We start from the raw sequence: 24,379 nt of genomic DNA on the forward strand, positions 1-24,379 counted from the left end.
ACCAAACTGGTGCTCATGTAAAGCGCTCTGATACCCGATATCTTCGGGGCTAGGTTGCGCTATATTAAACTCTATAAAAAAAATGATATAATGACTTAAAGACTTTTAAATAAATATTTTAAAGGGAAGCCTGCTTTTAGATGATTTTAAGAATAGTTTTTAACGTTTTTAAAATTGTCTGCTGGCTTTTTAGATATCGACCATTAGTATGAGGAGTGGGTGTTATATTCCCAATTTAGGCCCATGTAGCGAAGCAGCTTATTTCTTACATTATCCTCACAAATACCATCTTCAGCTGTGACCTTTTGCACATATTTGTGTGCACGACAATGTTGGATTAGTCTCCCTGAAACAAAACTTGTTTACACATCTAGCTTCGCACAAAATTATCACGATGCCTCAAATATCATGTACAAGACCTCTTGGCGCACTATGTACAAATTTCGTTCTATCATCATCTATGGGGCGACAGAGCTATCTACATATCCATAACATCGCTAATCTACGACGTACATCGCAAGGCTGCTTTCTATTATAAATAATGAGCATTCCGATAGATTAGCAGAGGAGGCACTTCAGCTGACACCGAGGGTCCCTGCATGCTGAGACTTCACCACTCAGCGGTCTGACATTTCCATGAGTGGGTGTCCAGTTTGTGACCAAGACGGGCTCTTACATTTTCTCCTGCCAGGTAATGGGGTTGAATCGTCCTTTGGGGGATTCTTGGCTTTACACCCACACACCCTCTAGGTACACTTAGAATAGGGTTTTGCATAGTAGGAGTACTCCAGATTATTGCCTTGTTTATATTACTGCATATATATACTGTTTTAGCACAATGGTAGAACTGTATCTACTGTTTACGCTTTTGTTGCTTTTAATCACATTTATCTGCTTCTGTGTACTGATTGTCGCAGTACATGTATTCTACACCAGAATAACATTGGTTCAATAATTATATTGAAAACGCCCCACTGTGTATTCTGTTTATTTCTCTGAGCACAAGTAGGCACAAGTGACTGAACGAAAGGTTCTGATCGGTTTCCACTATCGCTGAGGGGTCAGGGTTGTCGTGTCCAGTGGTTGCCAGAAACTGTTCTCTGGTAAGGTTAGGGGGGCTTACGGTGGCACTATGAGCTAGCTGGTCTCTAGGGCAACATATCCTGCGGAGGTGCCCGGAATCCGTCTGGGCACCTTGCCCAAAGTTTATGTTGTCCAACAAATGTGTAGATCCTACGAATTGGTAGGAGCTACACAACAGTGCAGCTGGATTCAAGCTAGCCTGGCTGATGAGGGGTGGCACCCCTAAACCGGTCCCAGGGTGCTCGTTTCCGGTCCAGGGAGGACCTTGCAATTTGGGCTAGACTGTTCTCATGGGGAGCAGGTCGTGGCTGATTCGCATATGGTTGGGTCCAAACTGGGGTGGCGTGGTGTACAAAAAAAGATGGATTATACCCAGATATGTGACTGGGGACGAATGTTTGATTTGTTCAGCATTACATCCATCATCTGTTCTTTTTCCTTTTTACATTTAGAAAGATAGCATTTTCCCACTGTAACCTTTTGGTGCCCTCCCTCTGTCTGTCTCTGGAATATACGCCTGGGGTGGGTGACAGCTGGCTTTGTGCATTACCTCTAGACAGCCACACACAAATGAAAGGTAGGTGTGACTGAGTGGCCATCTGCATTCTGATGGGCCATCCTGGGCAGGATGGGGGTGGAGTGGGAGCTGATACACCTGAAAGAGCTGTGTCTTGTCCCCACACAAAGGGTTGCATATCCCCAGTAATGAGTCTTGAGCCAGACCAGGGAAGAAAGCGGCTTGTGCACTTCAAAGGCATCTCTTTGAAGTCTTCCCCACTTCAGAGGCCCAGTTGTGTAAAAGTACTGGAACTCTGATACCAGAGGCCCAGTTGTGTAGAAGTACTGGAACTCTGATACCACCAACTCCGAACACTTCTGTAACTGAGGACATTCTGCCAGGAAGAAGGATTGCTTTCCTGCTACAGGGACTGCCACTTTGCTAAACTGCTTTGTTGTGTTGGCCCGCTGACTGCTTCCCTCTTGCAGGGGAATGAGAAGTACTGGGCCTGCATCTCTACATCCCAGAACCAAAGTATTTCCAAAGGCTTGTTGGCTTGCCTCCTGTTTTCTGAAGTCTCGGGGATATCAAAGACTTCTCTCTTCGACCTGTAACCAGCACCTGGACTCTATCTCCTGTGATTCCTGGTCTGGCAACTGGTGTCAATCCAGTCCTGGGCACTTGGAATTTATTTTGAAGTGCTGTATCTGTGAAAATCCACGCATCAACGACGTATCGCTAATCGGAACCAGCACATTTCCCTCAACGCTAACGCATCTCTGCTGTTGCACGGACTCTGCATCACCCACTGCACCACGCATCGCCTCCAGGCTATGACACATCTCTGACTTTATGTGGCTCAACGCTGACGCATCGCTTTATGTTTCTCGCATCGCCTACAGCCCAACGGTTCGATGACAACGCATTGCCCTGGTGTTCTCTGCATTTTTACTCTCAACGCATCGTTGACGGTGTGCAGCTCGGAACAGATGCATCACCTGCATCTGCAAGATCGATGACAACGCCTCGTCGCCTTTACTCCCCTCATCACCCTTGATGTTGACACATCCAAGATACTGTTAAGCAGGCCAAGAATAGTTCCTGTATCCGCCCCACACTCAGCCTGAACTTTTGGATTTGACCCGGTTAAGTGTAACAAAATAGCCTTGGTTGGCGCTATTTGTTTCTAAGCACTACAAAACAGTTTGTTCTTTACAAATTCATATTTTGACTTCTACTTATTGGATTTTTGTCGTTTTGATCTTGTTTTACTCATAAAAATATAAGCTATGTTTCTGAACTGAACTGGTGTGGAGTTTTTTTGTCAAGTTTTCACTGTGTTAATGTTTGAAGTGTTGCAAAATACTTTGCACGTTGCCTCTTAAGTTAAGTTCATTTAAAGTATGTTTCTGACTTACCCTGAGACTAGGTTTGTGGTTCCTCCTTGGACAGGTTGCATACTTCTGCCAACCAGAAACCCAATTTCTAACTTACAGAAAGAGAATCCAGCAGAAAGAAGGGTTATCGAAGGTAAGTAACTTTTTCTTCTGATTAATATTCTAATAACTGCAGATTCCCCACCTTAGAATAGATACCAAAGCAGTACCTCTCAGATGGTTTGCAGAGTAGACTCAAAAAAGTCTGTGGAAGCGAGTGGGAGAAGTGTCCTTACCACTGGACCTAGCTGTCAAGGCCGTAGTGCTTTGTGAACGTATGCACCAATGCTCACATCACAGCTTGGCAGTTGTAAAGGATAGGCCCCTTTTGTGCCAACACTGTTGTAATGGCCGTTTCCTTGGTGGAAAATGCTCTCAAACCTTCAGGGGGGCCTTTCTTGGCTAGTGCATAGCGATCGATCTTGATGCAGAGGACTCTTCACCTCAAGAGAAAGGGATGGCCCTTTTCAACAATCTGTAAGGCACATCTGTCAGACGAGATGGAACACCAACCTTGGCAGAAAAGATGAATCCTTTCTCCAAATGGCTAAGTATGAGATGCTAAGGGCAAATTAAAGCAGTTTGATAGCCATTGTAGCGGGGGAAGGCTGAGGTGGAGGACTGGTGCCAAATGGATTAAATGACATCACTGGCTGTAGAGGTTGTTGCCTATAGGCTAGCCCCCTTGAATGGCCCTAAATTTGTAAAACAGAGGGGGAACTTATTTTACAGGATTCAGGAGCCCCAAGGAACACACTGTGGTCCCACTGTCTTTGATGATTTCCAGCACAGTCTCTGCCTTCTTGCTAGAGAGTCTGGACCTATCGTAGGGCATGCCCAACATTGATGCTGGTACGATGCAAGAAAAACCGGTCAACCTCATCCAGGCCTGCCTTCAAAGCACAACACTGTTGCCAACTGCTGTGCCTAAGCAGGCCTTGGTATCTAGGCCTGCTCGGATAATGTATTTAGCCACATCCTGCCTATCATGGATTGCATGAGCCAGGTCTTCCAAGACCGGTGGCAAGTTCTTGCTGGCCATGTCCAATAAGGCATTCGTATAGTGACCCATTAAGCAGACTGTGTTTATGGACCACAGTGTCATGCTGGCAGAAGAAGAATTAGCCTGTTTGTATTCTCGGTCCGGGAGATTGTTTGCAAAATGAATTGGCATTAACCTTACTTTTCGAAGCTTGCACAACGATACTTTCCAGGGTAGGATGCTTGGTGAATAAATCTGCATCACTGGGCACTGGCCTGTGCCGTCTGTCTACTTGCTGACTAATGACTGGGCAAGAACATAGCTCTGATCATGTAACCATTGAGACATCTTTGAAAGCATCATTAAAAGGGAGCAAAGGCTCCAATATCGCTGGTTAAGGATAGAGGATCGCTGTTAGAACAATAGTCTGAATAGAGGGCCAGTGAAATTCTAGCAGCTCAGGTGCCCTCAGAACCACCACTGCAAATGAGGCATTCTCCTCCATTGGCAGCCCATATGGCCAATCAAGCAATGTCTGTGGGGAAGTGCCAAGCCCAGTGGCAAATTTGTCATCAAAGTATAGGGTATAATCAGTATAGTGAGGATGGGAAGCAATCCATTGCCCTCATCATAAGGGCAGGCGGCATCAGGGAATGGCCTGCCAGCAGTAAACTGACTGGAGGCACTTGCGGCTCAGTGGGGCCAAAAGTGCTACACAAACAAATGGATGGAATGCTGAATAAATCATACATTCACCCCCAGTGAAGAGATCTGGGTTAAATCCATTGTTCTTTGGCTCACCATGCCACCCCAGTTTAGACCCAGCCATATGCAAATCAGTCCTGACCCTGCTCCTCATGGGAACACTCTAGCCCGAACTGCCAAGACAGATCCTACCTGAACCGTAAACAAGCATCCTGGGACCGGCTTCGGGGTATTACCCCTCATCAGCCTGGCTAGCTTGAACCCAGTGGCACAGTAGCAAGGGACCCACGTTTGGGCATACCCATCCCAATTAGGGCAAAAAGTGCTATGCAAAGAAATGATGGACGGAATGCTGAAAAAAATCATACATTGACCCCCCGTCGAGAGATCTTTAGTCAGTCAAGCCTGATTTGCATATGGTTAGATTTAAATTGGAATGGCATGGGGAGCACACACCAAACGATGGATTTAGGTCCAGAAATCAGTACTGAGGTAAATGTTTGACATTGTTCAGCATTCTGTCCAGCAATTGTTCTTTTTGCAGTGGGGCCAGAAAGCACTCATCAGGGTGTCAAAAGTACACTATAGATTTGCAGTGTGATCTTCTTGAAGGCCCCAATTTGCTCTGGCATTGATGATGGCACGGGGAGTTTATGGCATGCCAGGACAATGACAGGTATTGGTTCTGGGACAAGCAACATCAATAAAGTGCTTCTCAAATCTTGGGACCTTCATGCCTTCTCTTTTTAATCAGAGTGGGGTGAAGAGGTCGAGTATTGCTTCACTTTCGTGTGCATCTGGATTTTGACTTACCCAACGATTTTTAATGGGAAATGGAGCAGTCATGGAAATAGCCTTGTGACCAAGACTGTGCCCACGACTTCGAATGGGTTCTGTGTGACGTCTAATGGATATACAGCTTTCCCTCCCAGTCTTGGATCGTCTTCAGGTGCATGAGGGTACATTGGTCACATGAGTTGGAGTGGTGATCCAAGCTCAGGCACAAAAGACAACTCTAGAGGTCCATGATGGACATTTACTTTCAGCAGTCTCAGCATGACTAGACTCCTGTAGCTTCTGGAGGTGACATTCTCCTTGTTACACTGTTAGAAAATAATTTGGAAATATCAGCAATCGACTGTCTGCATCAGACAGCCCAGAATGGAAGGAACTGGCATCAACACGAAGGGCTGGTATTCATATTTGGCTCAGTTTCTTCACTTTCAGGGCAGTAGGGAGCCTGGGTGGAGCCTCACAATGCCATAGGTCTCCAGCTCGAATCTGGCACCTAGGGGATATTCTAAAGGTGAAGAATCTGTGGGTAGAAGAGTCCAACAGAGGTCTTCTGTTTGGTTCTTGAGCTTAGCCCTCTGTGCATGGCCACGCCCATCACCTCCAAAATCAGCAAAATGCTTAGAAGTGATAGTCGATTGTAATCTCACCTTCTTCAGACAAATTAATAAAGTTACAAGTACCATTCTTTTTTATTATTTACTGGTTTAGCATAAAATGGTCCCTCTTCTTACTATGGAACAACATAAGACTATATATAGCCCAGGCAGTGACTATATCCCAGAGGAACTATTGCAACTCACATGAAGTTGGATTTACTTTTATGATATGCAGTAGAATACAAGCTATTCAAAATAGTGCTGCCAGATTTCATCTAGGTATCCCTTGACATTAGCTCATTTCAACACACGTATGTGCTTTGCATTGGGTCCAAACACAGACAAGTTACTATTAAGGCCCTTTGCATTTGCCATAAGGCCCTTATTGGCAATGGTCAGATGAACATCAAGACACTCCATGCACACTTTTGTCCTCTTCCGGATTTCTAGTTTCCATTCTGTAAATGAAGCAAGTTTAAATTGATGAAATATCTTTCTAATATTACTCAGCTAAGCATTTAAACGGGCTTCCACTAGACATCAGATTAGAATCCAACTACTTGACCTTTAGAAAGAAAATTAAAACGTGGATATTAAATTAATATTCAACACCTTTTTCTTACAGCACCTGGGAGCCCTAAATTGGGTATTGGTTGTGCTTTACAAATATTAAAATCGAATCAAATGTCCAGTTGCAGATATATGATGTTACTGGTCATTGTATAGTGTGCACGGGACTGGCATAGCCTCTGCTTGCTAGGAAAGTATTCCACATCTTTTGCAAAGTGATGTCAACTGCAATGCGCAGATGACTCAATTTACGCACAATTAGGTTTCTAAATTAAGCGATCATACAGTGTCCATTGCACAGCGGTCCTATATCTTCATTCAGGTTCTGATGACTTGTTAACATATGAAAGGCATATTGTACAAGACTAGGGTACTCTACTAGTGCTTAAGTAAATCAGCCGGCCTTTTGGGTATTGGTCATGCCAATCTTTTAGGGTCAGTAATTAGCTGACTCACTGTGGCAAGTCTGCGCTTGGCCTCTGTAGTGAGACTCCAAATCCATCTGAATATCAATTGCAAACTATTGTGGGGCCAAGCTATTGAGATCTAACCATCGAGACCTAAATATCGTTAAAGTAAATAATTATATTGGCCGGCCGGGTTTGGCTCCGCCGGTCACGCCGCTCACAACTACAGGCCCCAGGACTCCCTTGGGCAGGCCTTTCTGATTCTAACGCGCCAGGACGCGGCGGGAGAAGCCCGGGATAGGGGCGGTACCGTCCGTGGCCGTCAGGGGCCGGTAGAGGCTGGGCTGGGCCATGTCTCTTGGTTTCAGCAACTCTTGAAGTAATAACTCAAGTGACTTTTTAAGTGCTATATGTAAATCACGCTACTAGTTTTTACTTGGTCAGTAACGTATTCATATTGTTATTAATTTGGACACTGATCCCTTGTTGTGGTAAATAATGGGGAAGAGTACTTTCCCCCAACTCTGTCCTGCTACTAAGCAAAAAGTAGTTCCTAATACTCACCTCCCTAGTTTGACAGCGATTGATCGAATGCTGCAGCAAACTATTGGGGTAGTTGCTTCTGCTATTGAAAGCACAGAAAGGTGACTCTCTCTTCCAGTTGGCACACTTCCTCCCTTGCCTGCTACAAATGTTTTGTTGCTTACAATAAACTCCCAGGACTCGATATTAGTGCCTTCTTTTGCTGGCCTCCCTGGTGTTCGATCGACACATTCTGCCCAGGACTTTGTTTCTATCTTGCCTAACTTGTCATCTCCCTCTATGCCTATTATTACCAGGTTATCTTTAACACCAACAATTCCTCCAGCAAATATATCCTCTGAGATCACACCCTTGCCTAAGGATTCAACAGAGAAAGGAGGGTCTGACTCGTGTTTAAGTTTGCCCTTGGTTTCGGCATCAATTGTTAGTTTAGATAGTCACAGTCCTCGAGTAACAACTAGAGAGCAGAAGGCAAAGCGTAAACAAAATCATATTAATAAGGAAGGACCAAATGTATTGACTGCCAAAGGGAAGATTACCCATAAGCAACGTAAATCTACTGCAATAATAAATGAAACGAAAGGGAAAAAGGGGTAGTAGGCAGACAGAGATTGTCTTTCCCTCGATTAGTACAGGTGAACGCGTAGTTGGGGAATGTTTTTGGGGGGAAATGGAGATATTGATATCAACTCTCCTAGAACCTATTCGTATTAAAGTATCGAATATAGAATCCAGGGTAATTAATATGGAGAAACAGCTTACCGGAAATCTGCAGTCTACGCAGGTTAAATTACCCCCTATCTTACCCCAAGTGACTCCGCCTGAAGCAAATAGTAATCCCAAAAAAATAACGGGGGCCTTGGAAAAACATGTTCAATTTAAAACCAATGTGGAATTGGGACGTTTGGAGTTTAATGAACCCAGGGGATTAGAACCTAGCGTAGCAGGTATATCCGGTCCCTCTCAAGTGCTAACTAACAACTGTAAGACTGTTATGAGAAGAGTTGAAGATATTAGGGAGGCTGATTCGATATCAATTTTACCAACTCTTAATTTGCCCCCTGAGGCTATTCCATATACAGTGGTGTTAGCAAATGTTCCTCCACTCCCTCCCAATGTTTACGAACACTGGTCGACTCTCAGGAATAAAGCACTTCATTTCCTTTCTACCAAGCTTGGACCCAATAGTTCCTTGTTTCCTGAGTTCAAGATGGTTAGAAGAGTTAGTTGGCTAGGCCCGTCGACTAAATCTCTGAGTGGTGATTGTGTAATTTTAACATTTCGGTCACCACCATTGGTTCCGAATATAATTGAGAGGGTTTGTGCTGGGTCAGCTAGTACTGATTTTGTTAACATTCTCCCCCTTGGCTTTTTCTACTCTCCCCAACGCCTGGATAGGTTTTCAGGTCCTCGTTGCCAAACATTAAGTCACGGGGGGTCCATGGGAGGGAGATATGGTATCCCGACGTTTAATCCCTATGACACCCTTAGCGGTTTGGACACAAATGATTGACCACAACTCTATTCCCTTTACAACTCCCCAGAGATAGTCACGGATCTTATGCCTGTTATTACTTTAAGGGAAAACAGCAAAGAAGGTAAGGGGTTAGATCCTAGTCCTTCTACGTCTGAGGGTCTCACAGGGGGGCCGGAGGCTCTGGCTGGTGGGTTAGAGAAGCGGAATTAGTGTGGTTTTGTATCTCTACCCATCGGTCTGAGTGTGGACTCTTCCATCTCCCCCCCTTTGGGTCCTCCTTTATGTAATGTTTGTTCTTGGAACATTGCTGGTATCAAATCTAAGATTGGTAACCCATTGTGGCAGGCCTTTATTCAGACTTACGATCTGATTTGTCTACAAGAAACATGGAGTAGGGATCCGGTCCATATAAATGGTTTTAAGACCTTTCACACACCAGCCGTGGACGTTACCCACGGTAGAGCTAAGGGTGGACTGATGATTTATTTGTCAAATAAGTTGAACATCTTAAAGGCAACAAAGCCTGTTAAAGATACTTATTTCCAATTTTTGTTACTCGTTTTGGACTCAGACACTCCGATTGCCCTGATTAATTTGTATAATAACATTCCCCCTGGTGATGTACTTAATGTTTTTAAAAAGTTGGCAAATGCACTTTTTCTACAAGGTACATTTTGTGGAGATAATATGATGACCCTTCTCCTCTGTGATTTTAATTGTACTTTGTGCACCATGAGGGGAGACAATAGGTGCGGAATCACCCAGGAAGATGGCTTGTGTCAGTCACATTTTAATCATTCCCTTTTGGGTGAACGATTTAACGAACTAATAGGCAAACTTGATTTGGGGTTTGTAAATTAAGTTTGTGCAAACCCTTTCATCTTACCTCCTACATTTACTGGGAGGGGTTGTACTTCCGCAATTAATTTTGCTCTTGTAACTATTAAGCATGATGGTAGCATATATTCTTTCAAGGTCTCAGATATTGCGTTAAGTGACCACTTTCCTCTTTGTGTAACCATTCTGATTCCAAGGAATTCTGTCCCAAAAGATAACATAGACGCGGACAGATTGCGTGAAAACTTGAGCATTGGTAGTATGAATGGCTACACGCTAAGATGGGATAAGGTGGATCAAGTAGAAACACTTAAAACAGTAATTGTTAAAAGTATGTCTGAGGTAGTGACTTGTTTGAGGGAGGAGTCTACATCTGAAGAGATTGTTGCATCCTTCCTATCTATTTGTAATGAAATCAGGTCCTCCCTTATTAGGCAATGTAAAACTAAAAACAAACAAAACGGAGGCTGATTTAATTCTAGGTGCACAAGAGCTTATTCTCTCTTAAAGAAAGAACTGCATAAATCACCTAGGTGTGCAAAGGAAGTGAGTAGACTTAGGATTGAGTATAAGCTCGCCCTAAAAGATAGAAAGAACGAGCTAAAAATAGAAGCTTGGGAAGCATTGCACGACGCTGCGGTAAGGAAGGATAGTGCGGGCTTCTGGAAGATCATTAGAACTCCTTTCCTTAGCGATGCTACTGGCCCAACTCTAGAGATAGCAATTGCTGAAACAGATTGGATTAATCATTTTACTAAAGTATACGAAGGACTAGGTAAGTCTAGCCCTCTTTTGAATCCCTCTGCTTATCCCATCTCAAGAAACTTAAAGTTCACCCTGGAAGAGGTTGAACTAGCCTTACGTGTGAGTCAGGGCGGGAAGGCACCAGGTCCAGATGGTGTCCCTATAGATATTTTTAAGGCAATTGTTCCTTCGTGGGGTCCCCTTCTGGTCCAGGTGCTTAACGCTAGTTGTATTACAGAATTATTGCCCACTTGGGTGGAGTCCATAATTGTGCCCCTCTATAAAAAAGGGGATAGACACGACCCGGGTTGTTACAGACCCATTTCCCTTTTAGATTCCCTTACTAAAATAGTGGGTCGAATAATTTTGGACCGCCTTTTGCTTTGGGCTGAGGATAATTCTATTTTATCTGACTTACAATATGGTTTCCGCTCCGGCCTAGGAACAGTGGAACAGAGCTTAAATCTTCTAATGCTGACCGGGAAGTACACGAGGGCCAGGAAAGGGAGTTTGTTCCTGGCCTTTGTTGACCTCTCGTCCGCATTTGATTGCATTGACCATTCCACTTTATGGACTGTGCTGGGACAACTTGGGTTTGAATCCAATATTATTTATTTTCTTAAACCATTCTATAGTGACGCTTCAGCTCGCGTCCGCTATGGCCTTAGGGGGCAATGCACGGGCAAAATCCCAATCAGGAGTGGTGTCAGGCAGGGCTGTGTCCTCGCCCCATTCCTTTTTAATTTGTATATAAATGGTTTGGAGAAAGCCCTGTGCAATAGTAAATTCGACCCCCATACGCTGCTGGTCGTCCAATCCCGGCGTTGATGTACGCGGACGATGCTGTGCTAATGTCCCGTACTCAAGTGGGATTACAGCAGGTGGTGGATAGTTTTGCCCTCTTTATGAACGAGTTGGGCCTTAGAATGAACACCTCAAACTTTCATCATGCGCTGTGGTCGAAATCCCAAAATTAAAAAGGCCATTTTTATAGCAGGACAGAAGCTGGATTCCACTAAACAATTTTCTTCCTTGGGTATCTTGTTCAACCAGAATGACTCTTGGGGTCCGGCAGTGGCAGCGAAAAAACTTGCATTGGTTCGCTCGACTGCCGCCCTTAAATCCTTCTCCATGAAACTAGGTACCAGACCGCCGGCAGAATTAATTAAGATTTACAAAGCTAAATGCGTGTCTGGTACAATGTACTGTAGTGGGGTTTGGGGCTTTGCTGGCTCTGCTCCCATTCAGGCAGTTGAAAACTCCTTTTTGAAATTTATCCTCGCAGTACCCAAGAGTTCCTCTAACTATAATTGTCATGCAGAATTGGGTCTTCCTTTTATATCTGATCTTATTAAACTTGAACCAGTGCTACTATGGCACAGGATGTGGACTAAAGATGAAACCAAGTTTAATAGAGATATACTGATCGATATCTTGGAATTGGAAGGAGTGATGAGGATACCATGGCTGAGATATGTACGTAAATTTTTAGCTGACATGGGAAAGCTGGATTATTTTTTAAATCTTCTTACTATCTCAGCCATATCGCGTAAGGAGTTGAAGAAGGAGGGCCTTGCTTGTTTGGATTCCGCGAAAATTTCTGTGGAAATCCTAAAACCTACTGTCCTGCAACATCAATTAATTTTAACAACTTTTAATATTCAGCCCTATTTGCTGTATGTCCCTGGTAACTATGATAGATTCCTATTATCACGTGTCAGATTTGGAATCTTCCACAGATTGGTTAGTTTTGACTATAACAAATGATTGCACGCACAAATTATTGCCCTGTCCTTGTGATGATGTTTCCTCTCAAAGTACTATCCATGTTGTTTTATTTTGTAAATTTTACAGTTATATTAGGCACACAGTTTTACTGCCATTTTTGAGAGAGGCGGGTCATCGGCAATGTCGTTTGGCTATGGTAAATATCCTACATTTGGATAATCATTTTTACTGTTTTACATTGTTTTAAAAAAAAGTGATTTGCACTAGGAAAAGTATATTATAATGCACTTTATTAAGTCCTTGAATGATTTGTATTAATAATTCTGGTGTTTAAGCCATTGAGTTATCGCGAAATGAACAGTTGTGACTTTTTTAAACGCAATGATTTTTTAAATGCATGCTTTTATGGTTGTTTTTAACAATCGAATAAAGTTATATTTGATTTCATTTGATTTGAACAATTATAGATATATAGATATTTATATTCACACAGGAAAACAAAGGTTACAACTTAGTTATAATTAGGGATTATAAGATTAGTACAACAACACATTTAAACTACATCAGCCTTTGAAAATTTACCATACTTATAGTTTTTTTATAAACACATTAATTTAACACTTTATTAAATATGAACATCATGGATACATTGGAAAAATATAACTTGCTGTATATCAAGGTACTATAATTTAAAAAAAAATACATTCCTATAATGTTTATATAAGATTTCTAGCTTTATATATGTTGTATGAAGAGCTTGTTTCATATTGTAAAGAATAAATGTAACATTGGCGAGTGACCGTGTGCATGGTTTGTTCACGTGCTCTCACCCCTGTGCTTTCTTCTAGCTGCTGAGCTGGGGGTGTCCCTGCTTGTGAATGGAGCTTTTCGCTCTTCTATTGGGGTCAGAGGTTTTTTTCAGGCCTGTTGACCTTGTGTTGTGGGGGATCTACACTTGACTGTTCTTGTCTGTGCTTTAGTGTAGGTAGGTATGCCTTAGTAGGTGTAAAACTCGTCAGTCATCATCTAGGCTTCGCTCCTGCCTTGGCTAGCTTGGTCCTGGGCGTTTCTTGATGTGCTTATGGGCTGGGTTATCCCATTATATGGCATTTGGCTCGGTTTTACTGCCTTGTGGGTTGCTGTTGGCTCTGATTCTGCTTAGTGTTCCTTGACTGGCCCAGGCTGGCGTGCTGTTGGTCCTCTCTTTTTAGGTGTTGAGTGATGTCTTTTTGTGGCCTTCCCACATGCTTCTGTGAGTACTTGGGTTTGTTTTGCTCTACTGCAGCCTCAGGCAGCCTTGGTCCCTGGTATTTCATGCTCTAGTTTTATAGTACCTTTTGTCTTCTTTTCCCATGTCACTGCCTGTGCGTGATGGATTCCTTGGCTAGTAGCTGGCTTTGGCTTCCTTGGCTCTCCTGTTGTCTTCTGCAGACGTCCTGCTCCTCTAGTGCAACTATGCCTTCTGATTTTTGGGCTTCCTGTCCTTGTCGACTTGCACTCTCAGTCTCATGCAATTGGGTCTACTTTTGCCTTTGTATTGGCAGCTTCATGGTTTAATTCTGATCTTTGCTCTTTCTGGTTGCACCTTTTGACTGACCTTTGGTAGATTCTCATGATGGATGGACAAGGAAGAGGAAGTGATGGCAGTAATACTTTGATTACGGACTAGTAATTTCATTACTGGCCATCTTCTTCCTTCTGCCACTTCTTACAAACCTCCCTGCCTACCTTCGTTCTGTCAGGCTTCCATCATAGTTCATTGGTCTGCTTTGGTAATCGAGTGAGAAGGATTCTGGGTAGAGGTGGTCTTTTTTAGGCAACCCAGGAGTTTAAACTTGATTTATTTAGGTAAACTGCAGGGGTGTCTGTCTTCAGGGTGTGGATCCAATGCATGATGTAAGGATTGAGGCGAGGAAGAAGTATCCGAGCTTTGAGATAACCAGTAAGTAATCAATGCATTACTCGTCTCTATTTAAAATCTTTTCATGACAGTAAACTCTAATATCCCTTAAAAGTAAGTTTGATTTACTGAAAGTTTACAATTTACCGATGGGTTAAACAACAGTTAATTAGTCAGCGAAATTGCACACCAGCAGGTTATATGAATGTTGGTTACAGAAACCAGTTTCTTTCCTTTCCTCGTTAAAATAATATCAGGAGGAAATAGTCACAGTAGTTGCGATATATCATTATGTTCACTTTATATCCACATGTGGGATCCAGGTAGTTTAGCATATTCCAATTGGCAGCCAGGAACAGGCGTTACTGTGGGTTAGAAACCCCTGTGCTGTTCAATGCTTCTGAATTTAATCCTTCTTAATTTCTCTAACAGTTTATATGCTTGTCAGACTAGCAAGAGCAACTTCACACAATAAGGACAATTCTATTCTGTTGAATTTCATTTCTATTTAGAGCTAAGTTTAAAGATGTGATTTCAATTAAGTAGTATCTGAGGCCAATGTGAAATTAATTTAGGTACTTTTGCTATGTATGTCATGCAGGTCACTCTTTTACATTGTATTGAATTTTCTATTGAGAAATGTATTTGTCACTAGTTAATTTCGAGCAGGCTCTTGCAGTGGGTTTTACCTTATGACGTGGATGCAGGGCTTTTTTGAATAGTGCCTGGTTATGTGGCAGTTAAGATTTGTGTGCGACCGATAAACTTTCTCAGCTTAGGCACCTCTTAATCTCTGCACATTCACTAGATGATTATTGAATATTACTCATCCATGCTGCAGAAGACTACTCCATACAACCTATAGAGCCTCATGGCCCGTGCAGGTACAGTATCAGCACCACTTTGCTAAATCGGAGTTGGAACTATGGTGTTGGCTGTTGTGATAACAATAAGTGAATTCTATATCATCAGAGGATGTAAATCGGTGTGACATAGCTACTTTCCATACACATGGATTATTTTGCTAACAAGATGGCTAAGGGGGTTCTCCAGCAACGGATGAAGAAAAGTTAATGCTTGTAGAGTCATTTCCAATGTCGACCAGGTGGTTGTCGTAGTCTCTGCCATGAACGGTGGTAGTATTATTACTGTTGACGGGGCTGTCATTGACAAGAGACCTGATAGTCACCATAAGCATTGTCTACAGTTTCGACCTTGGCTTGTTATCGATGGTGGCTTCTTTGTCTAGTTGACCACATGGCACTGTTGATGAGCTTTGCTGGCGAGGTTGGTTGATAGTTGTCTCTTTTTAAGAACAGTGGAGCTTTCACTGTTAATGACTTGCATCTGAAAATATGTCCGTGGCATAAAGAATACATACAGTGATCATAAGTGTAGATCTTCTTTTTCCGAAAATCTAAGCAGGAATTGAAGAGAGATGTATTCTCTTATTTCCCCATAGAGCCAGTTGGCGGCAGTTCAGCGTTCCGCCAGTACTGATGTGAAAATCTCGGAAATTTCTTACAGCAGCTCACGGTTTAATTAACGATGAAGAAACGGTTGGCTAAACTCTATAGAGGACAAAGTAGAAGCCAATAAGTAACCAATATAAGGTCAAACACAAGTTTGATCCGAGCTGCTCTCTTGGAGTCTCTCACACATGACGTGCAGTAGAAATATGTGCTATGTTGGACTCTAAGCGTAGTAGAGAACTCAGCACTGCCACCTCATTGGCTGATGATCAGTTTGTTTCGAATGTGGTGGATGTGCTTCTAAACAAACCCTGTTGTTGAGGCCAATGGCCATTTTAACACTGTTTACTCGTATTTATTTTTACTGGGGATTTCGAGCCTGCCTGTGGGGAATAATTCAAGTGTATGAATCTATGAAAGATGCCAGTTCTGTGGTGCTGGAGTTACAGATATTTAGATCATTTCCTAATGTTTGAATTGAAGTAAAATTGATTCAGCCTTTCATCTTTCATGGGCTGGCAAACTGAGTGCCATTAAGAGAAATATCTGTTATTTACAGTATTCAGAAAAAGAAGACATGCAGTATAAATTGTGATCTAAAAGGCAATTTATTATTACAAGTGTGCCACAGTTTCAAAATGCACAGGTAAATCGTTCATTTTGTAAGGAGATGCCCCGGCAGCAGAACTCGTGCATAAATTGAACAGCAGCTAACTTTGACCTTACTGAAAAAGGCTGCAGGCCATTCTTTAGGCACTGATGAGGCAACATTTTTTTTATTGTAGGCAATGGCTGTTATCTCCGAGGGCCTGGAGTGCTTTGGGGGGCAGGGTTACATGGAGGACACCGGCCTTCCAGCCATGCTGCGGGACGCACAGGTAAGGAGTTAAGAAGAAGAAAGCCTTGTATTATTTATGTGGAGAAGTGTGGCTCAATGGTTAGAGCGGCAGACCCTGATGCAGAGGTCTGGCCCGGACCAGGGTTCAATTCCCGCCTCGGCGGGTCTTGGGCTCAATTTCCCCGGACCCGATAATTCTCGCCTCAGTGCCTATTCTAATCATGGGTCACACTCTGCAACTCTGGGCAATAGCTTGCTTAATCTCCACAATGGCCCCAACAGCGCTAGGATGCCTGGTTTCACCTTGGGGGTGCCCAGGAGTGGGCACTTCACAGGGAAAGGCCAGGAAGGGTTCCACAGCGGTATGTGCACAGCGCCTGAGAGACCCTTTCGGGGCTGTGCGGAGCGCTATATAAATGCACTACATTTACATTTATTTATGTCAGCATATATGGGCGTAAACTCCTGTGAATCACTTCTCCATCTGTTCTCAGGTACTGACCATCTGGGAAGGCACCACCAACATCCTGTCACTGGATGTCCTGCGTTCTGTTACCAAGAGTAAGGGAGATGTGCTGACTGCTTTCTTCTCGGCAGTCCAGGTAACGTTCCCGTCCTGAGTATGTCTTCCATTACTTTTACAGCAGCTACCCGCTAGTGTTATGGTTCTTCAGTGTTGTCAAATCTCATCCAGCAAGATCTCTGGATGCTGTAATACAATAACAGTATTGCTGTTCCCCACAGTAGGGCCTCATTAAAAAGGGTATTCTCAATATGATCTGGTGCTGTGGCCTGGTCTCGTCCATGTGATGCAAGGTTGCTGCCAGCGATACCCTGCTGGAGTAATGCTAGAGGCTCGGCCAGTATACTGCCATGCCTTTTAGGCTGGATGTGCATTGCTTCAAGCCATCCCTACTTTCTTTGAACTTTCCCACTGCCTGTTTCATCAAAATGGACTGAAAACTGCACAAACCTTATAGGAATATTGCCTGAGAGTCATAATTGTGTTTCTTCTTAAGCATGCTAGTCTGCTTCAGGGTTTCTTTCAGAAATACCGCGAGAGGATCGCTGTCTCTGTCGTTCACCATGTGGGGAGAAGATGAATATAGTGGAGAGGGGGAATCTGAGGCAGAGATTCACTTCATTTCCTTAATAATATCGAGACGAATAATGGGGGCAGGTACACTATAACACAGATGACGAGTTATGAGAAGTGGTAATTTCGGTACAAATTCAGATTGACTGCTGAAAGCAGGTGGCATTCATGTGTGGAAAGGTTCTGCAGCTTGGCAATCCCATGCGAAAAATGCCCTAATAATTTCAGGGCCTGCATGTTATTCCCCATTCTTTTCCTGAGAGTTCCTTATTGTGTGGTTCGGGGGGGGGGGGGAACCCCGGGCGGTAAACGTGAATCCTAGTTTCAAATTCCCATGACTCCTGTACTGAGCAACTCGAGTCGTAAAGGGCTCTAAAAGAGCTATTAATGTTACTGCTATATTATTTATGTCCAGTATTTTTAGCCAAATGACAGTAAAATATACAAAGCCTGTGGTTTCTGAAAGATGCAATCTTGATGAAGAAGTGTTCGGATGATGTGAGCTTCGTCTCATCACTCGATTGCCCGTGCTGCGGCCCTCTAACAATGTGCTCATCCCCCAAGCAGCACCGACACTGGAAGTGTAGGCATCCTTTATCCATAGGACCATTTGAGTCTTTAATGAGCGTTTCATTTGGTTTCAGGGGAAGCTGGATTTGGCCTCATCAGTACCTGCGTTGAAGTCATCTGTAGCACAGACAAGATCTGCAGTGGATAAACTGGGAGTCTTTATACGAGAGGCTACCTTGAAGGGGCCCACATTTATGGAACTTGCAGCAAGAGACTTCGCTTACAGTCTGGCAAGAATCTACATGGGTAACTATTTTTTACTTTACTCTTTTAAGTTGTTTTTATTCGTTTTTAAAAGTATAGCCTGTAGAACAGCAACACTTGTGATAAGGGTAAGGACTGCAGTACATTCTTGTATTATCAATATGCATGTGTTCACATGTGATAACAGTAAATTAGTGTTAGGCTACAAGGAAATATATATTCCTTTTGCCTCTACAACACCTTATTGGTACATGTTGTCTTCCATGGTGCTGGATAACTTCATGAGGGGTAAATAGAATCTACTACACTGCTGCCAGCGCCTAATCACTTTTATGGCCACTTATATAGCCATGTAGGTAATACCAGATTTGTGTATAACAATTTACAATGTTGATGCCATAAAGAGGTAGAAGCCACTGTGGACGCATCACCCAACGTCCATTCTAAATCAGAGAGGGAACGACACAGGACTTCATTGCCAACACTCTAACTTGTGTCCCTGTGTATCCCACTTACCAATGTGCTATATGTGACCTTCCAGTTTCCTGAATAATAGACAGATACCTACAATAGATATGTAACAGCCAACACTCTGTGCCACTAATCTGAATTCAAGATTATTGTGGTGATCTGTTGTTTTCACGACTGGGCCACCTCGAGGCACTACGGTGATCAAACGATCTCTCTAAATCTATATCGTAACAACCATAACTACAGGCCGTTATTGAGGGAATACTACCCAGAGATACCTCTTTCCAGTTAGTATTATCACTGGTTGGCAGCAATCTCTACATCTTTGGTACTCCCTCTGACAACTTTGGAAGAGTGGGAGGTAGTGTGTCCCCTTATAGGTGTGACGCCGCGGCCAGGGCGACTGACTCCGGAATCTGGGGATCACGGTTTGATCCCTGGCGCCAGATTAGACGGACGCCAGCCCGCGAAGCTGTCTCAGCCGGGCTGACACACATGACGGGGGAAGCTGAAGCTCGGTGAGCTCAATGGGTGCTGCGCGCCTGGTGGAGGTAGCTATCCCACTGGGAAACTGCCACTAGGAGTGACCAACGGAGCTTGCAGACGGCGAGCAGTAGATCAGATGTCATTGGCCCTAAGAAAATAGAGTGGTGAAAGTCTGATGAAGTGGACAAGAGCTGACCCAGTGCTACAGTGCTGTTGAGGAGCACACACATTGTCCTTTTGGAGGGGAAAATGCGACCCCAGGGAAATATTGGAGTGCTGCGCAGGAGGGAACAAAGCGGAACAAAAGGGGGTGGTGATGGACGGAGCATTAGAACCAATCAAACACTCACACCCAGTCAACAGATCTGGGTTTGATCCATCACCGTTCTTTAGCCCACTCTGCCACCCCAGTTCAGACATGGCCATATGCAAATCAGTCTGACCCTGTGCCTCATGGGAACAGTCCAGCCCGAACTGCCAAGCCATGCCTTCCCTGGACCGGAAACAAGCTTCCTCGGACCGGTTTCTGGCATTTCAGCCGTCTTCAGCCAGGCTTGCTTGAATCCAGTGGCAAAGTGAGCAAGGGACTCACGTCTGAGCATACCCTGCCAACTTATGGCGAACAAAGCGGAACAAAAGGGGGTGGTGATGGACGGAGCATCAGAACCAATCAAACACTCACACCCAGTCCCATGAGGCACAGGGTCAGACTGATTTGCATATGGCCATGTCTGAACTGGGGTGGCAGAGTGGGCTAAAGAACGGTGATGGATCAAACCCAGATCTGTTGACTGGGTGTGAGTGTTTGATTGGTTCTGATGCTCCGTCTATCACCACCTCCTTTTGTACCGCTTTGTTCGCCATAAGTTGGCAGGGTATGCTCAGACGTGAGTCCCTTGCTCACTTTGCCACTGGATTCAAGCTAGCCTGGCTGAAGACGGCTGAAATGCCAGAAACCGGTCCTAGGAAGCTTGTTTCCGGTCCAGGGAAGGCATGGCTTGGCAGTTCGGGCTGGACTGTTCCCATGAGGCACAGGGTCAGACTGATTTGCATATGGCCATGTCTGAACTGGGGTGGCAGAGTGGGCTACAGAACGGTGATGGATCAAACCCAGATCTGTTGACTGGGTGTGAGTGTTTGATTGGTTCTGATGCTCCATCTATCACCACCCCATTTTGTACCGCTTTGTTCGCCATAAGTTGGCAGGGTATGCTCAGACGTGAGTCCCTTGCTCACTTTGCCACTGGATTCAAGCAAGCCTGGCTGAAGATGGCTGAAGTGCCAGAAACCGGTCCAAGGAAGCTTGTTTCCGGTCCAGGGAAGGCATGGCTTGGCAGTTCGGGCTGGACTGTTCCCATGAGGCACAGGGTCAGACTGATTTGCATATGGCCATGTCTGAACTGGGGTGGCAGAGTGGCCTAAGAAAGAAGGGTGATGGATCAATCCCAGATCTCTTGACTGGGTGTGAGTGTTTGATTGGTTCTGATGCTCCGTCTATCACCACCCCCTTTTGTACCGCTTTGTTCGCCATAAGTTGGCAGGGTATGCTCAGACGCGAGTCCCTTGCTCACTTTGCCACTGGATTCAAGCAAGCCTGGCTGAAGACGGCTGAAATGCCAGAAACCGGTCCGAGGAAGCTTGTTTCCGGTCCAGGGAAGGCATGGCTTGGCAGTTCGGGCTGGACTGTTCCCATGAGGCACAGGGTCAGACTGATTTGCATATGGCCATGTCTGAACTGGGGTGGCAGAGTGGACTAAAGAACGGTGATGGATCAAACCCAGATCTGTTGACTGGGTGTGAGTGTTTGATTGGTTCTGATGCTCCGTCTATCACCACCCCTTTTGTACCGCTTTGTTCGCCATAAGTTGGCAGGGTATGCTCAGACGTGAGTCCCTTGCTCACTTTGCCACTGGATTCAAGCAAGCCTGGCTGAAGACGGCTGAAATGCCAGAAACCGGTCCTAGGAAGCTTGTTTCCGGTCCAGGGAAGGCATGGCTTGGCAGTTCGGGCTGGACTGTTCCCATGAGGCACAGGGTCAGACTGATTTGCATATGGCCATGTCTGAACTGGGGTGGCAGAGTGGGCTAAAGAACGGTGATGGATTAAACCCAGATCTGTTGACTGGGTGTGAGTGTTTGATTGGTTCTGATGCTCCGTCTATCACCACCCCCTTTTGTACTGCGCAGGAGGGAATAGCATCTGGGAGACTCCACAAATAAGGGGTGAAGGATCTTCCATCCACAGAGGGAAGAGGAGAGGGGGCTGCACGCTCTGACGCGGCATGGGCTGCAAAGACACAAAGCAACTGCCAATAACTCCAACAACACCACTCGGTAATGTGTTCGAACCCATCCTATGAGGTTGCCCAGCGACGCCCTTAATCGGAGGTGACATTCAGGAGTGCCTTCATCAATCTCTATGGTGCAAGTGTTGCGCAAGCCTCTACATAGTGTCCCACTCAAACCAGTCTGAGTGCTGGTGTTACGCAATAAACCTTATGTAGGATTTTTCAAATCCAACGGTGGATACAAGCCAGGCAAAGTTCAGGAGCTTTGAAAACGGCAAGCCACACTTCTTCACAAATCCAAAAGAACTCGCAAAACATTTGAAAGAATCCGCAGTACAAGAAATGAAACCTTCTGCAGGGGCCGCTAATAAAAGGAAGACTTTAACTATTCATGACCACCCTATACTTTTCTGTCCCTACTGGTTGATGTCGCCTATCTTCAAAATGGCGCCGGTTAGGTGATTTCAGGTTGACGCCATGTGTGGCCCACAAAAGGTGAGCAGAGGGGCCGACTGGACATCAGCCATTGTTTTCCTCCTCATCTTGTTTTTCTATGCTTATTGAAGGATTGGGCCTCGGAGGTTTGGGAACGCCATCGGCGTAAATCCTGAGTAAACCCTGGAATTCGAGCCTATCAAACCAAGCTACTTGATTCATATTGCTAAATATGATATAATATTATAATATTAATATTATATAATTGCTCCCCCACAGACTATTGTTTTGGGATTTTTTCTTTTGCTTTTTGAGGTTTGTGTTTGTTTACCTATTTAATTTGCTCCAATTTTACGATGTAATCTGTTTTGCTACCTAATCTGCTCTTGATTTTTAATTCCTCCCTTGGTTATCCTACTCCCATATTTTATGGTGTTTGTTTAACTATTTAATGTGATCCATATTTGCACTGGAATCTGCTTTTACTATCTTATCTGCGCCTGACTGTATTTCCTCTCCTATTTGCCCCCTTGCTTGATTCATCATATCTACCGTGCTTGTTTTTCCTTTTCTACCCTACTGAACATCAGTGATGTCATTCTGTTTTGCTATCAAATCTGCTCCTGATTTTATTCCTTTCTTGCTTAACACTACCTCCTTATCTTGCCCCCGATGTTTCGACCCCACACTCTCCCAGCGCCCCCCTCTCCTCTCCTCCCCTCCCATACCCCCATCTCCTTTAACTTCCTTCTCTTTTTTCTGTCTCCCTCTCACGTCCACCCAAAATGCCCCTTCACAACACTGACCAACACCCTGAGGACCATACCCTCTCTAAACACGGCCCCAACTCCTGGACCATTCTCTACCCCCCAAATCTCTCCAAACACGCAAGGAATAATTGCAAACAAACTCCTCATCCGCAACCCTGAAACACTCATTGTCGATAACTACCTCAGCCTCACCTCCCCCATTATTACCAACTACATCTTCTACTCCAAGCGCCCTTCCAAATGGAAGAGCATCTTCCTCCAACACCTCCCTATCTCTAAATCAATCAATATCCCATATGGATTTAAAATATCCACCGCTCCCTCCCCAGCCTTTCAGGGTGATATTGATATCTCCATCTTCAAAACAGGTAATATCCTTATACAAGCCTCGCCTTCCCACCTCTCTATCTTTGAACACCACTTTAGCACTATGTCTCTCCTCCTTAACCATTCAGCGCCTAACACTCCTCCTCCCCAAACGAACAGAACCCCTCAAACCTCTTCCTGCCCCCTCCCCCTACTCTACCTCCACTCTCAACCTCCAAAAATTAACCTCACCATCTCCCTCCCTTGACCCCCCTATTGATAACGACTACCCCCATCCCCAATTACCTACTTCTCATCCCCCACTTATCTCTCTCTCTCCCCCTAACCCCCTTAACCCTTACTCCTCGGACCCCTCCTTGAATAATGGTAGCCCCAAACTCCTGTCACCTACTTATCATTCCCTTCCCATGACCCGCCCTCCCCCTGTCCCCCAAACCTCCCTCCCCTGACCCAACCACTCACTTACTCCACCGTCTTTTCCCCGCAATCACTTATCACAACTCCTCACCCCCCTACCCCTACCAATCCCATACACTCTCTGCTCCTTCCCCTCTACCCGCCCCCCTCAGGCTCTACCTACCCAACCCCCCCAACCCCACACCTCAACCCCCATTAAACACCCATCTCCCTCACACCCCCTCAACCCAACCCTCAATAATCACACATCCCCATCACACCAATATATTAGTGTTCGAGGCATATGAGCTGCAGATCACACATTAAGGATAAGATCGCCATCTGGTGTTGGGCTCGGATGATTGCAGGTTGTTGTTGTCTTCGGAAGAAGTCTTTGGTCACGAGATTGGTGACTCCTCCCCTGGACAACAGTGCGCATGGGCATCCACTCCATCCTCAGATTGTTTTTTTCCGCCATTGGGTTCGGATGAACTTTTTTCCGCTCCAGCAGAAAACTTATCACAATCACTACAACTCTCATAACTTCAAAACTCGACGTCGAAAACCATATCGGACCGACTCCGGACGCGGCTGATGGAAAGGACACCTTTTAAAAAATGCCCCCAATGTGGAGCAAAGTTCCCTCATAGCGATCACCACGAGGTCTGTAATTTGTGCCTTTCACCAGACCACAACGAATCCAGCTGTCCAGCCTGCGCCGCATT

The 24,379-nt window shown here is 44.7% G+C and overlaps 1 protein-coding gene across 1 annotated transcript in view; it reads left to right on the plus strand.

Moving 5' to 3' along the window:
* Window positions 1–24,379, plus strand: part of LOC146784046 (acyl-CoA dehydrogenase family member 11-like) — a 502,630-nt gene that overhangs the window by 375,864 nt on the left and 102,387 nt on the right. Inside the window, exons 11-13 of the mRNA XM_085635447.1 lie at window positions 16,560–16,652; window positions 17,107–17,214; window positions 18,353–18,524. Of these exons, the coding sequence (XP_085491573.1) occupies window positions 16,560–16,652; window positions 17,107–17,214; window positions 18,353–18,524 (373 nt within the window). The remainder of the gene's footprint in view (window positions 1–16,559; window positions 16,653–17,106; window positions 17,215–18,352; window positions 18,525–24,379) is intronic.

The sequence above is a fragment of the Triturus cristatus genome, chromosome 11, assembly GCF_964204655.1.
Source record: "Triturus cristatus chromosome 11, aTriCri1.1, whole genome shotgun sequence".
Lineage (NCBI taxonomy): Eukaryota > Metazoa > Chordata > Amphibia > Caudata > Salamandridae > Triturus > Triturus cristatus.